Genomic DNA, 14658 nt, shown 5'->3' with positions numbered 1-14658 from the left:
GTTAAGTCATTCAGTGGATTTTTAAGGTCCTCCTGTGCAGACATCGTTTTTTCTTTGTTTTGATTCATTGCTAATGACTAGTGGTTGCCAAGGGCTAGGGATTGAATAAATGGGATAGGAGGGACATGGATAGGCAATATAAAAGGACTGCACGTATAGTGATGGTTCATGTGTCAATACATAGGTTGAATTAATACACAAACAGAGACATACCCTCAAAAGGGTAAAAGTGAATCTGGAGAAATCTGAATAAAATTGGTGAATTTCCCCATATTGTGGTATTATAGTTTTACAAAATGCTGTCATTGAGGAAATTAGGTAATGTGTACATGAGATCTATCTTATTTGTTATAACTACGTATCTACAGTTATCTTAATAAAATTTTTAATGAAGAACATAGACATTCTGAAAAATGTACTACTCGCAGGAGATTGTCATAAAAAAAGTAAGAGTACTGTGCAATAAAAATATTTCCCCAATATATTTAAAGATACTTAATTTTTCTACAAAATATATCTACCAGTCTCATTAATGGCTTACATAAGAAAGTCTTCCACTTATTTCCATTTCCCATGGGTGAGGAATTAAGTCTTAATTGTAATTTGTAGAGATCAGTCAAGATTTGGAAATGACTTACCAGCAACACAGTTAAAACTAAATCTTTCAGAGAAGTATTTATTCCATTAGTTGGTTGTATGAAAACTGAAGTATATAATAATTTACTTTGTCATTTTTAACACTGTTAAGTAGCTTAACCTAAATTAGCTTAATTTAGGTTGAAAAGATTAACTTTCCTTTCTTTTTTTTAAAAAATTTTAAGCAACTTAACCTATTAAAAGCTAAACAGAAAGCTTTGGTGGAACAGATGGAAAAAGAAAAAATACAAAGTAACAAAGGATCATCATATAAACTTCTGGTAGAGCAAGCAAAACTAAAGCAGGCTACTTCAAAGGTATGATCTATGCTTCTTAATGCAATTATTTTGGGAAAGTCACTTTCACTTTTAATATTTTAAATTGAGTATTTAATATCTTTAATAATTAGTAAACTTAAAATTTTGTTCTTATCAACAGAAAGTTTTATTCTAAACCCTTTTTTGGGGGGAATGTAGCTTTTTTTTTTAAATTTTTTTTTTATTTATTTGTGATAGTCACAGAGAGAGAGAGAGAATGAGGCAGAGACACAGGCAGAGGGAGAAGCAGGCTCCAGGCACCGGGAGCCCGACGTGGGATTCGATCCCGGGTCTCCAGGATCGTGCCCTGGGCCAAAGGCAGGCGCCAAACCGCTGAGCCACCCAGGGATCCCCGGAATGTAGCTTTTAACTCAAGGAAATAGATGATAAATGTGGACTTCTAGTATGTTTCCAGTGTGCTTCCTTTCAGTGGATTGTGTGCCAATAAATTGAAGATAAAAGATTCAAGCAAATGTAGTTTTCTTAATGTGTTCTTTCTAAGTGAAAATTAAGTCCATCGATTTTCAAATAAAATTTTAAAATATAACTTAATGTCTTTTTTTAAGTGGGAGAGGAATAACACATACAGCAGCCAGTTTTGTTTATTGTGTTCCTATACATATGAAGTTACAGTTATTCCATCAGATTTTGAGACAACTTAATATTCTATACTTAATGTTATATTACATAAATTTCTTTATCATCCACCTTTATGAATTATGTTTAAGATATTTTGATAATTTTTTTTTTTTATTTTGATAATTTTTATTCAGGATGTTAGATTTGACCTAATCTAGCAATTTCATTTTTCTGAAATTTTATTATGTATCCTATACCTTACTCTCAATAGGACTTTAGATATATTGGTCAGTATAGCTTTTAATAATTTTATTTTGAATCTTATGGTTTATCTAAAATTTTGTTCTTTAGAAGTTGTAAATTTTCTAAGTGAATATTTTCATTCCATAAATAAATTTATACTGGGGCAGCCCGGGTGGCTCAGCGGTTTAGCGCCGCCTTCAGCCCAGGGTGTGATCCTGGAGACCTGGGATTGAGTCCCACGTCGGGCTCCCTGCATGGAGCCTGCTTCTCCCTCTGCCTGTGTCTCTGCCTCTCTCTCTGTGTGTCTCTCATGAATAAAAAAAATAAAATCTTTTTAAAAAAATAAATTTATACTGAAGAGGAATTTTCATTCAATAAACATTATTTACTGATTTAAATATTGTCAATTTCTCTCTGTAGCATTTCAAAGATTTAATTCGGTTACGTCGGACAGCAGAATGGTCCCGTTCTAATTTAGACACAGAAGTTACAACGACAAAAGAAAGTCCAGAGATAGAACCACTTCCATTTACCCTGGCCCATGAACGTTGTATTTCAGTTGTGCAGAAACTTATTCTATTTCTCCTCTCCATGGATTTTACATGTCATGCAGATCTCTTACTGTTTGTTTGTAAGGTAAGTAAACTAATAGGCATAACATATAATTACAGACTTAGATGGTAAGAAATAGAAAGAATGTATTCTTTTTAATGTATTTAGTTGTTTTTTTTATTAAGAGTAATAATAGTGCTTTTAATGGTTTTTCTTTATATAAGTCAGGTTTTTTTTATTGTGCCTTGAAAGACTTAAAAAATTTTTTTTTTACTTATATCTTAGGAGTTTGATTTCTTAGGAGACATGATTTATAGTTTAACCTAGTTAAAACTAAATCTAGATTTGAAATGTATATAAGGTGGGTCTATCTCCAACCTACCTTTTTTCTATTAATTAAAATAGGAAATATACAAATAAGTGTCAAATTATGGTAGTGAAGGGACTTTAATTCCCCGAAGGCTTTCTTGTAGCATATTCATTATTTATAAAAAATATTTTTATTCTACCAAGAATTTTTTTTATTTTGTTTATTTTAGAGAGTGCTTGCGTGTAAGTAGGGGAAGGGGCAGAGGGAGAGAAGCTCAAGCAGACTTCCCACTTAGCATGGAGCCTCAAGTGGGCTGATCTCATAGCCAGGCCCATGAGATTGTAACTTGAGCCAAAATCACGAGTCAGACATTTAACTGACAAAACCATTCAGGCGGCCCCACTATTCTACCATATTTAATGAGATTTTGAAAATACATTTCTTTGTGTTTCATCTCAAGTTGTTATTTTGACACCAAAAACATATCTCATCAACTATTATTCCAATAGTTTGTTTTTGAGAAAACATATGTAATTGCTATAATTTTGTGAAATGTATTGCAGGTTCTTGCACGCATTGCAAATGCCACGAGGCCAACTATACATCTGTGTGAGATTGTGAATGAACCTCAACTGGAAAGACTACTATTACTTTTGGTTGGAACTGACTTCAATAGAGGAGATATATCTTGGGGTGGTGCTTGGGCTCAGTATTCCTTAACTTGTATGCTACAGGATATATTAGCAGGTTTGTCCTGATTTATTTTTCGTGGGGTATGTCCACATTAGCTTGTCATAGCTTAAATAAGTAATGTTTAAAAGAAACTGTAACCCCTCAAAGTGTAATAGGTCTATTTAATGTTACAACAGTAGCAACCATTTAGAATTACAGTTGATAGAGCATATATGCTGTCATTCTCTTTTTTTTTTTTTTTTTTAATTTTTATTTATTTATGATAGGCACACAGTGAGAGAGAGAGAGAGGCAGAGACATAGGCAGAGGGAGAAGCAGGCTCCATGCACCGGGAGCCTGACGTGGGATTCGATCCCGGATCTCCAGGATCACGCCCTGGGCCAAAGGCAGGCGCTAAACCGCTTCGCCACCCAGGGATCCCTATGCTGTCATTCTCTATACTGGAAGAAAAATAGATTTCAATATGTTTTGGAGGTCTGTTAATAAATTATTAAAACAATTAAGACTATCTTCTTTTGTACAGGAGAGTTGCTGGCTCCGGTAGCTGCAGAAGCCATGGAGGAGGGAGCAGTAAGTGATGATGTAGCTGCAACAGCCGGTGACTCTGATGATTCCCTGCAGCAGTCTTCAGTTCAGTTGCTAGAAACTATAGATGAACCTTTGACACATGATATAACGGGTACATCCTTAAATTATGTTTTATGTAAGATAGCCTCAGCACTCTTTTTCTTTTAAATGAAAATGATTTTCAGAATTAAGAATTTTAGTGATGTAGATAATTAATTTTCATATTTTTGTCTTAGGACTTTGGCCTTAGTAACCATATTAGTTAAATATGTTTTGGTTTGATGCTCTGAATGAATGCTTGTTGTAATAAAATGCTCTCCTTTCATAATGTCCTAATTATTTTGCTATGGTTGAGATTTGGCTATATTTAAGAAAATATAATCTAGAAAACAGTTAAAGATACACATTGGTGAAGATAGCAAAGTTAAAGTCTCTTACTCTTTAAGATCCAGACTTTTCAGGGTACTTTCTCTTCTCTTTCTTCATTTTTTGCCTTTTTAAAAACTGTATGTGTATCTTAGCACGTACAGTCCTTTTCTCCTTACTTTTTGAAGAGTATATTTTAGTTACTAACATGTATGTTGCAGGGGCTGTGGTCATTTCACCAGTTTGTCATTTTTCAGTTTTATGTTCTCTCATAAGTTTATTCTTTTTACCTGATTTTCCCTTATCTGGAATAGACTTCCTTCTCTTGTTTGCAAGATGAACTTCTTACCTAAGATTTGCATAAAGCTTGCTCTCCTCCAAGAAGCTTTTTCCACCACCACCCCAGCAGTGTTGGAGACTACCTTTGGTGCTGCCTTCCACACTAGATGGTCTTGAATAGCAATCATCATGCTGTAGTTGATTTAATTTCTGTAGTGTATCCTCACCTCTGGACTTTGATTAATTTATTGGAGAGCAGAAATTTGTTTTATTAATCCTCACATACTCAAACCCTAGTACAGGCTGGCATGTGTTAGGCATTCTATAAATGTTGGTTGGATAAGAGGGTAAGAAGGATGGGAAAGTAAGATTTATTGTAAGGCATAGAAGTCTGGTTAAGAACTTTGAGCTTTCTGCCCCTGGACGCCGCCGAGTAAGCATCGTTAAAGTCTCCCCTCCCACCGCCGTCATGTCTAAGTCAGAGTCTCCCAAAGAGCCCGAGCAGCTGCGGAAGCTCTTCATCGGAGGTTTGAGCTTCGAAACGACCGATGAGAGTCTGAGGAGCCATTTTGAGCAATGGGGGACGCTTACGGACTGTGTGGTAATGAGAGACCCCAACACCAAGCGCTCCAGAGGCTTTGGGTTCGTCACGTACGCCACCGTGGAGGAGGTGGATGCGGCCATGAACGCCCGGCCGCACAAGGTGGACGGAAGAGTCGTGGAACCAAAGAGGGCTGTCTCCCGAGAAGATTCTCAAAGACCTGGTGCCCACTTAACTGTGAAAAAGATTTTTGTCGGTGGCATTAAAGAAGACACTGAAGAACATCATCTAAGAGATTATTTTGAACAGTATGGGAAAATCGAAGTGATTGAGATCATGACTGACCGAGGCAGTGGCAAAAAGAGAGGTTTCGCTTTTGTGACCTTTGATGACCACGACTCTGTAGACAAGATTGTCATTCAAAAATACCATACTGTGAATGGCCACAACTGTAAAGTAAGGAAAGCCCTATCGAAGCAAGAGATGGCTAGTGCTTCGTCCAGCCAAAGAGGCCGAAGTGGTTCTGGAAACTTTGGTGGTGGTCGTGGAGGTGGTTTTGGTGGGAATGACAACTTTGGTCGTGGAGGGAACTTCAGTGGTCGAGGTGGCTTCGGTGGCAGTCGAGGTGGTGGTGGATATGGTGGCAGTGGGGATGGCTATAACGGATTTGGTAATGACGGAAGCAACTTTGGAGGTGGCGGAAGCTATAACGATTTTGGCAATTACAACAATCAATCCTCAAATTTTGGACCCATGAAAGGAGGAAATTTTGGAGGCAGAAGCTCTGGCCCCTATGGTGGTGGAGGCCAATACTTTGCCAAACCACGAAACCAAGGTGGCTATGGCGGTTCCAGCAGCAGCAGCAGCTATGGCAGTGGCAGAAGGTTTTAATTACTGCCAGGAAACAAAGCTTAGCAGGAGAGGAGAGCCAGAGAAGTGACAGGGAAGCTACAGGTTACAACAGATTTGTGAACTCAGCCAAGCACAGTGGTGGCAGGGCCTAGCTGCTACAAAGAAGACATGTTTTAGACGATACTCATGTGTATGGGCAAAAAACTCGAGGACTGTATTTGTGACTAATTGTATAACAGGTTATTTTAGTTTCTGTTCTGTGGAAAGTGTAAAGCATTCCAACAAAGGGTTTTAATGTAGATTTTTTTTTTTGCACCCATGCTGTTGATTGCTAAATGTAATAGTCTGATCATGACGCTGAATAAATGTGTCTTTTTTTAAAAAAAAAAAAAAAAAAAAAAAAGAACTTTGAGAAATCTGGAATCCCTGGGTGGCGCAGCGGTTTGGCACCTGCCTTTGGCCCAGGGCACGATCCTGGAGACCCGGGATCGAATCCCACGTCGGGCTCTCGGTGCATGGAGCCTGCTTCTCCCTCTATCTATGTCTCTGCCCCTCTCTCTCTCTGTGTGACTATCATAAATAAATAAAAATTAAAAAAAAAAAGAACTTTGAGAAATCTGAGAACAAAACAATTTCTAATTTCTAATTCAGAATAGGAAAATAAGATATTAACAGCTTTTCCTCTAGGAGCTGCAGGGTTGAGAGGAGCATGACCCTTTCCTACCCTGTGATGGTGTGTGCTCATCCACTGATATCTGTATACTCTGAAAATTGGGAATCATCTGGCAAAATGTTACTTTGCCTGCTGTGTTCAAGGGTCCCATTTGACATGATATTGTGAACTTTGTTCATATCACCTTATGTAAAAACAACAGATAGCTGGCAGTGAATTAACAAGTCATCAAACCAGTGCTGAGTCTTGGGGTACTAGCAGAGCTCAAATTCTCAGAGTTCGAGGCAGTGGGAGTCACAGTTCTGTCCAGGATTTTTTAGAAACATGTATTGTGGGGCCTGCATGTTTACACCAAACAAAACCTGACATTGTTGGCACTGGATAGTGAACACAACATAGAAGCTATATACCATCTGCTCTGCCCAGGGTGCCTTGACCTTACTAGCTCTGGTCATGTCTAAAGGTCATGATATTGAGGAGGTTCCTGAACTTCTTTTGGTTGTTGAATATAAAATTGAAGGCTACAGGAAGACCAAGGAGACATTTTTGCTTCTTAAAAAACTTAAAGCCTAGAATGATATCAGAAAGGTTGATGATTTTCAGTGAGTGAGAACTGGTAAGAACAGGAACAAAATGAGAAACCGTTGTTGTATCCAGCACAGGGGGACTCTGAATCATCTATAAAGAGGACAGCAGTATCTTCAAAGCCTTCAGGACCATCCCTGGAATTATTTTACTTAATGTAAGCAAACTGAGCACTTGTGACATTTCTGAATTTGTACCGAAAAGACTTTCTGCAAGTTAGAAGATCTGTGTGGCACTTGGCATTAGACTGCCTCTCAAGAGTAACTACAACCTTCCCTTGCACAGGATGCTTAATACAAACCCTGGTAGAATCTTGAAAAGCCCAGAGATCCTAAGAGCTCTCGAGCACCATACAAGAGGATTCATCGCAGGATCCTGAAGAAAAATCCACTGAAAAACCTGAGGAGCCTGTTGAAGCTAAACTCCACTGCAAAGGCCATAAGCCAGAACACCATTCTTCGTCTGACGCCAAGTCACAAGCTGTGAATGGTTCAGGCAGCAGCAGCCTCAGAAGCCAAATCAAATGAGAAGGAGGTTCCAGGCAAGAAGCCTGTAATAGGGAAGAAGGGAAAGAAGGCTGTTAGTTGTTACTGTGAAGGATGTGAAGAAGCAGAAGAAATCTTTTATGGGGGAAAACAAAGGCTGCAGCTACTAAGAAACCAGCAGCTATGAAGAAGCCTGAAGAAAAGAAGCCTACCAATGAAAAAAAGCCTGCTGCATAAAAGCTTACATTTGTTTATTCTATAATTGTCAAATCATTTTGGACAGCTTATTTTGAATAAAAATTTATCAAAGGGAAGAAAAAAAAAGGTGAATAGCAATCATAGAACTTAAATTTTCTTTGCTTTTCACTTTAATACTGGCTATCATTTTCTGAAATATTTGATGTAACATAGTGCCTTACATATTAGAGGTAGGTAATAAGATGAGTAATATCCATTCTAGAAATGGTTAATGATTATTTTTAGTAACAGTTTATGCAACCTGATTCAACAAGGGCTAATTCCATGGTCTTTTTCCCTAGGAAGTCAAATGTTACTGCATTCTGTTTTTAATTGCATGTTCTAGAGTGATACATTTGTATACTTAACTATTGTTTAATTGTACAAAAATTTAGAGATTTTTTTTATAGTAGAAACATGTTACATACAAGTAAAATAACTTTCTCTGTAATTAAAAGTAATATATTGGTTAAATTTTATGTTACATGTTCTCTCAGTAAAATCATTTTGAATTATTTGAAGGTGCACCTCCTCTTACTTCTTTGGAAAAAGATAAAGAAATTGATCTTGAGCTACTTCAAGATCTAATGGAAGTTGACATTGATCCTTTAGATATTGATTTGGAAAAAGATCCTCTTGCAGCCAAAGTTTTTAAGGTATGATATGCTATTCTTTGCAGTTAAAATATTTCATTTTATACTTTGGGTTTAATCATTTAAAACAAGAAAGTATACATATTTTTTTTTGAAAGTATACATATTTATCACTAAATGCAATCCATTAGTCATTGTTCTCAAAATTCATTAATTTGCAAATAGGTCCTATAGCAGTTTTTTAAAATATCAATAGAATAGGGGAAACTTGTACCCTTTTATTAATGTAGCCACTATTATTGTCTTATATATTAGTAAGAACCCATAATAGGCATGGGGAAGTTTAGTAGTAGATTACTAAATTTCAAGCAGCATTTAAACTCACCTAAGCTCAGTTTATTTCAGATTCTACTTCTGTGTTAGCTTCATTTTCTAAAGGAGAGCTACCCTTAATATTTTATATTGCTTCTTTTTGTTTATGAGTTTTCTTTTTAAGGATGCTAATTATCTGTCAACTTCTAAATAAAGTATTTTTAAATTTTGGTATAAAATGAGAATATTATGGAACTATTCTTGTAGATCATTAAGATCATAAGTATGTTTTGGTGATTTAAAGGATAAGGGAATATTTATTTTATAGCCTTATTTGAGTTTAGAAAGTATAAATAATATGTCACTTTTAGTGAAGAGGTAAAAATAAACCACAATTTTTTTCCCCTCTTTTAAGCCAATAAGCAGTACATGGTATGATTATTGGGGTGCTGATTATGGCACCTACAATTACAACCCTTACATTGGAGGTCTTGGAATTCCTGTAGCAAAGCCACCTGCGAACACAGAGAAGAATGGATCACAGACAGTTAGTGTTTCTGTATCTCAGGGTAAGTGTGTGCTATATTTTAAGAGAACGAGCCTGACTGTATGCTGAGAGGGTTTAGTTTCCCACGTGTGCCATCAGAATGACAAAGCTATGTATTTCCGTGTCAGTCAGTTTGAAGGAGCTTCCATTTATGGGGCATCCTTTGTTTCTCAAAGTAACACCTAACAAAATATATTTGTGAGGTGTGTGGGATTGCCAGTGATTTTAATTAATTGTGCTTTCTTTTATTTTTTATTAATAATAAACTTGTGTTTTATTTGTAAACAGATTGAAACCACACTGAATACTATTTTTGTACTGTTTTAGTCATGTAGAATATATCAGACTTTTTCTAAAATAAAAATCTTTTGTTATATTTTGAAACAATTATGCCTTTACTGAAAAGTTGCAAATTTAATGAAACAGCATCTATTATCCTGAACCATTGGGAGTAAGTTGCTTATCTTATTTGTTTGTTTATTTTTTGCTAATCTTATTTATTTTTGTTTTATTTTTATTTGGTTTTTGCACAGATCAGGACATTTTTCTAGGTAAGCAGTCAGGAAGTACATTCTATCAAAATTAGGAAATTAACATTAGTACTAACATTCCTCATTCAGGTTTTAGCAATTGTGTTTAAATAATCTCCTTTATGCAAAGCAAAATGGTGCCTTGCATTTAATTGTCCTGGCTCTTCAGTCTCATTCAGCCTGGAACAATTCTTCAGAGTTCACTTTCATGACCTTAATGCTTTTTGAAGATTACAGGCCAGTTATTTTGTAAAATGTCCCTCAAAATTTGTGTTTAAGTACTATTTCCTCATGATTAGATTGTGGTCATGTTTTGTTTCCAGAAGTATCTGAAGTGTAATGCTCAGATTTTTATATTGCATGTTAGTTGGCTTATGGTTTAAATTTGTTCAATGACTGGTGATTTGATTTAAGGAGCTGTCTGCCAGTCCATTGTAAAGTTACGCTTTTCCCACACACACACAAAAAAAATGTGGATTTGGGAGTGGTCCTTGGAAAGTATTTTTTTTTAATTAGTCTATTTATTTTTAAATAGCCTCATGGCTTCCTGTTTAATTCAGTGGGTCATAATTTGTTGTTATTTATTTGTTGCTAAGTTTTTATTAAGGTAAAATATAAATAACATAAAGTTTACCATTTTAATCATTTTTAAGTATACAGTTCCATGGCATTAAGTATATTCACAGTGTTTTCTTGATTTATTTTGATGTTCAAATTGTACCAGATTTGACCAGTTGGTTCTTCTCCTTTAGCTTATCTATCTTTTTGATACGTTCTCATCTTTATTTAAGCACTTCCTTATTTCCTGGCAGGACAAGATGCCCCAGGCTAATCATTTCCTTTTCCTTCCCCAGACTGGGAATTAACTACTTCCACAAGAAGGGTATTTCAAAACCTTTTAGTGGAAGAATGTGATTAAGTAACCAAGATTTGGGTGCTAGGTATACTTAATTCCATTTTGGTGGCTGTTTCTGTGCTCTCTTGGTGGATAGATCTAGGGCATGTGTGTATGTGTGTGTGGGGGGGGGGGGCGGTGGGTGGGTGGGTGTATATTTACACACATTTGCATCTATGCTTCTGTATTTGCCCTTTTATCTAGAATGCCTTTAGTTCACGTCAGTATATCTGGCTATAATCTAACCCTGTGGGCCTCATTTTATTTTTAATTTAAAAATTTTTTTATTCAAATTCTAGTTAGCTAACATACAGTAATGTTACCTAGATTTCATTTTAACTTTCTCCCTTTCTATATTTATATCTCTTTTCTCCAACAGCGAGGAACCTATTTCTCATTATTCTTAACGAATTTGCTTCTGTTATCATTCCTTCATTTCCTGGATCTGCCTCTCTCTATAAAACCAGTCTCCCATTTTTAGCCTCCTTTGCACAGATATTGGTACCTGCTGTGGCTGATAATCCCTGACAGGTTGTTCTTATATGAGGACATACTCATCACCCTGATTTGCATTTGGATGTCAACATTTTATTGTAGGAAGTAGGACATGAGAAATAATTATCAAATAGCTCTTTTTCTTTTAATTGCTTTTTGTAGCCCTAGATGCTCGCCTAGAAGTTGGACTTGAACAGCAAGCAGAACTTATGTTGAAAATGATGTCTACCTTGGAAGCAGATTCCATTTTACAGGCATTAACAAATACATCTCCTACATGTAAGTGAAAATCACCATTCTCAAGGTTATTGCAACAAATGATTTATCTCTAGATTATTTTAAAGTGCATTTAGTGAGGACAGATTTTTAAATTCCATATGTGGTGTGAGTCTGAGTGGGCTAAATATATAGCACCTCTCCCTCACTAAGTTAGTAGCAAGTTGAGAGATAAGATAAAGGATTAATAAATTGGGAAAGTGGGAAGGGGAACAAAACAGCTCTATGTAGTAGTATGTTTACATTCAGTCCAAAACCTGAGTGGTGTTTTAGTTATTGTGTTGTATGGTTAATGAAATTCCTAGAGTTGTCTGCTTAGCTAGCTGCTTACGAGTTCATTGCATTACATCCACATTTATGATAAAGTGGATTTTTATTTTATTCTTTATTTATTTTTAAAGATTTTATTTATTTATTCATGAGACACCGGGGGTGGGGGGCAGAGACATAGGCAGAGGGAATAGCAGGCTCCACACAGAGGGCTCGATGTGGGACCCGATCTCGGAATCCTGGGATCATGCCCTGAGCTGAAGGCAGACACACAACTGCTGAGCCACCCAGGCGTCCCAGTAAAGTGCATTTTCAAATGTAGCAGTCACCCCCTTTTGAGGAGATGGAATGGGATGCCTGAAACTACAGATAGTACTGAACCCTTTATATATCATGTTTTTTCTCTCTCTATATATATACCTATAATAAAGTTTGATTTATAATTTAGGCACAGTAAGATTAACAATAATAGTAAAATAATTCTATACTGTAATAAAGATGAATGGGGTCTCTCTCTTTCTCAGTCACCCTTCTGGTGGTGATGTTTGGTGATAAAATACCTGCATGATGTGATGAAGTGAGGTAAATGATGTAGGCATTGAGATGGAGTTTAGGCTACTGTTGACCTGTCAATCAAAGGATCATCTGCTTCCTAACTGCAGTTGACTGCTAGTAACTGGAGCCAGAAACCACAGAGAGCAGAACTACAGATAAGGGGACGCTACTGCAGTGGCATCTTTATCATCCTTTAAGACTAGGATAGAAGAAATATATATAGGCCTAATTGAACTGCTAAATTGAGAGGATTTACTACCTAATTATCTACATCAAAGGAAGGCAAATGTTTGATATAAAGGACTGGAGAGTAAATATTTTAGGCTTTCTGAGCTGTACAGTGTGTTGGTAACTACACAAATCTGACTTTGTAGCAGACCGGAGAATAAATATTTTAGGCTTTCTGAGCTGTACAGTGTGTTGGTAACTATGCAAATCTGACTTTGTAGCAATAAAGTAGCTGTAGACAATATATAAACCAATGGACATGGTTGATACATAAACTGTTAAACTGCCAGGAGGCCTGCTTGTTTTGATCATCAGGCAGTAGTTTGCTGAAATAGAATGCTAGACTTGGGTAGATTGCCTCCTATCAGACGGGCACAGTTAAGATAGATAGCAGCCTGTCTCACAAAGACAAAAGATTAAGGAGCTGGTCTAGGGAGATAGTGATGTCTTTATTTTTCTTAGGCCTAGAAATTACTTCACCTTCTCTGGAGCATGGTGAGTAAAAGGGTAATGTACTGGTTAATATCTAGAAAGAGCATCTTGTTCTTCTTCCCCTATGAAGGAGAGTTTACAGTGCATTAGAGAAATTTGAGTTTTTAGACTTTTCTGTGTCAAATTGAATTCTTTCGCTTTGCTGGTGTCATTTATTTCTTATCTTGGGTTGGGAGATAGAAAAGTGAAAACTAAAGAAAAGGTCAACCAATCAAAAGATAACAATATTGATCCAGTAATATTGTATCTTATCTGTCGGTAATGGAGGGATCTCTTTGTTTGCCAGCTCTCTATGACCAGAAACAACTCAGTACTGACCTCAGTAGCCCTTTTCTTTGTTAGACGTTTCTTGTTTAAAACAATTTGTTAGAAGATGCTTTTGTAACTTGTATCTGCTTTTCTTAATATTGTGTCTTTTGATTATTGTCCTGTTTAGAACTGTGTCCCCCCTTTCCTATAACTTTTTAAACTTATGTAAAACTTTTCTTAGAGTTCATATATTTCTCGGCTCCCCATGAATATATATACTCATTTGTTAGTTTGGTGTATGACTTTGACATCAGAATTTTTTAATGATTCCCAGATAATGTTAATGTACAATCAAGGTTAAGAATCAATGGGCTAGAGTCTAAATTATTCTAAAACTACTTTCTTAAGAATTAGTCAAGATTCTGCTTTTTCTTCCTTTTCCTCATTAAATAGGGAAAAATTAAAAATAAAAATTGCTAGAGAGTAAGGCTTTATTACTTTGATGGACAAATGCTGTGAATTGGGGAACTTCTCTCTTTGATGATTATCTGTTTGACTTTCAGGTAATGTTGTAAACATTAACAGATTTTCAAATAGTATAACAATGAACCATTCTTAGGAATGCAATTAAAAAGTTTTTAAAGATTTCACTTACCTATACATACTAATAGCTAGTGAACATTTCTCCTGATACTTTGTGTATAAAATCATAATTGTGTTTAATTTTCAGTATCACAGTCTCCCACTGGAACAGATGATTCACTTCTAGGGGGTTTACAAGCAGCGAACCAATCCAACCAGCTTATTATACAGTTATCATCTGTCCCAATGTTAAATGTTTGTTTCAACAAACTTTTTTCCATGCTTCAAGTCCATCATGTTCAGGTATGATTTCAGGAGAAATGGTATATTTTCACATGTTATAGCCAGCCTAGTAAGAGATGAAAATAACTGGGGAGATCTTTCTCAACCTGACAGGGGTGATTTATTCATTATCTCAGATGGAAAAATATTGGAGATCCTTTGATAATCACAGATCTTCAGTGATAGGTTATTTATAATTTTTATGACTTTTAAGATTTATTACTGTAATTCCAGTTATATGTTATACACACACCTGTATTTAAAGACTTGAATCAACCTATTTTAATTTAGCAAACTATATGTATTAGGTAAATGATTTAATTTTAATGATTAATTTTAATCAGTTAAATTTTGTTACGTCAAGAATTTTGAGATGTGTTTGCTTGCCAACTGAATTGAAGTAACCAGAGGAAATATTTAACATAAAAATTAATTAC

General features: G+C 35.9%; 2 protein-coding genes and 1 pseudogene across 20 annotated transcripts in view; all 3 read left to right on the top strand.

Moving 5' to 3' along the window:
• BIRC6 (baculoviral IAP repeat containing 6) overlaps positions 1 to 14658 on the top strand; it is a 230898-nt gene that overhangs the window by 100934 nt on the left and 115306 nt on the right. For all 19 annotated transcript variants that reach the window (XR_012004549.1, XM_072770594.1, XM_072770588.1 and 16 more), the window contains 8 exons: positions 822 to 953; positions 2196 to 2411; positions 3201 to 3384; positions 3854 to 4009; positions 8438 to 8571; positions 9236 to 9389; positions 11450 to 11566; positions 14088 to 14242. Coding sequence is in view for 18 of the 19 variants with exons in the window: in XM_072770594.1 (XP_072626695.1) it covers positions 822 to 953; positions 2196 to 2411; positions 3201 to 3384; positions 3854 to 4009; positions 8438 to 8571; positions 9236 to 9389; positions 11450 to 11566; positions 14088 to 14242 (1248 nt within the window). In the remaining variant the exon portion in view is untranslated. The remainder of the gene's footprint in view (positions 1 to 821; positions 954 to 2195; positions 2412 to 3200; positions 3385 to 3853; positions 4010 to 8437; positions 8572 to 9235; positions 9390 to 11449; positions 11567 to 14087; positions 14243 to 14658) is intronic.
• LOC140601538 (heterogeneous nuclear ribonucleoprotein A1-like) lies at positions 4080 to 6290 on the top strand. The gene has a single exon (XM_072770598.1). The coding sequence runs from the start codon at positions 5012 to 5014 to the stop codon at positions 5972 to 5974; it is 963 nt and encodes a 320-aa protein (XP_072626699.1). The 5' UTR covers positions 4080 to 5011; the 3' UTR covers positions 5975 to 6290.
• On the top strand, positions 6527 to 8039 carry LOC140601537 (large ribosomal subunit protein uL4 pseudogene; annotated as a pseudogene).

Source organism: Canis lupus, chromosome 12 (assembly GCF_048164855.1).
Source record: "Canis lupus baileyi chromosome 12, mCanLup2.hap1, whole genome shotgun sequence".
NCBI lineage: Eukaryota > Metazoa > Chordata > Mammalia > Carnivora > Canidae > Canis > Canis lupus.
Note: the sequence above shows the minus strand (reverse complement) of the source record. Positions and strands in the feature narration are given on the sequence as shown.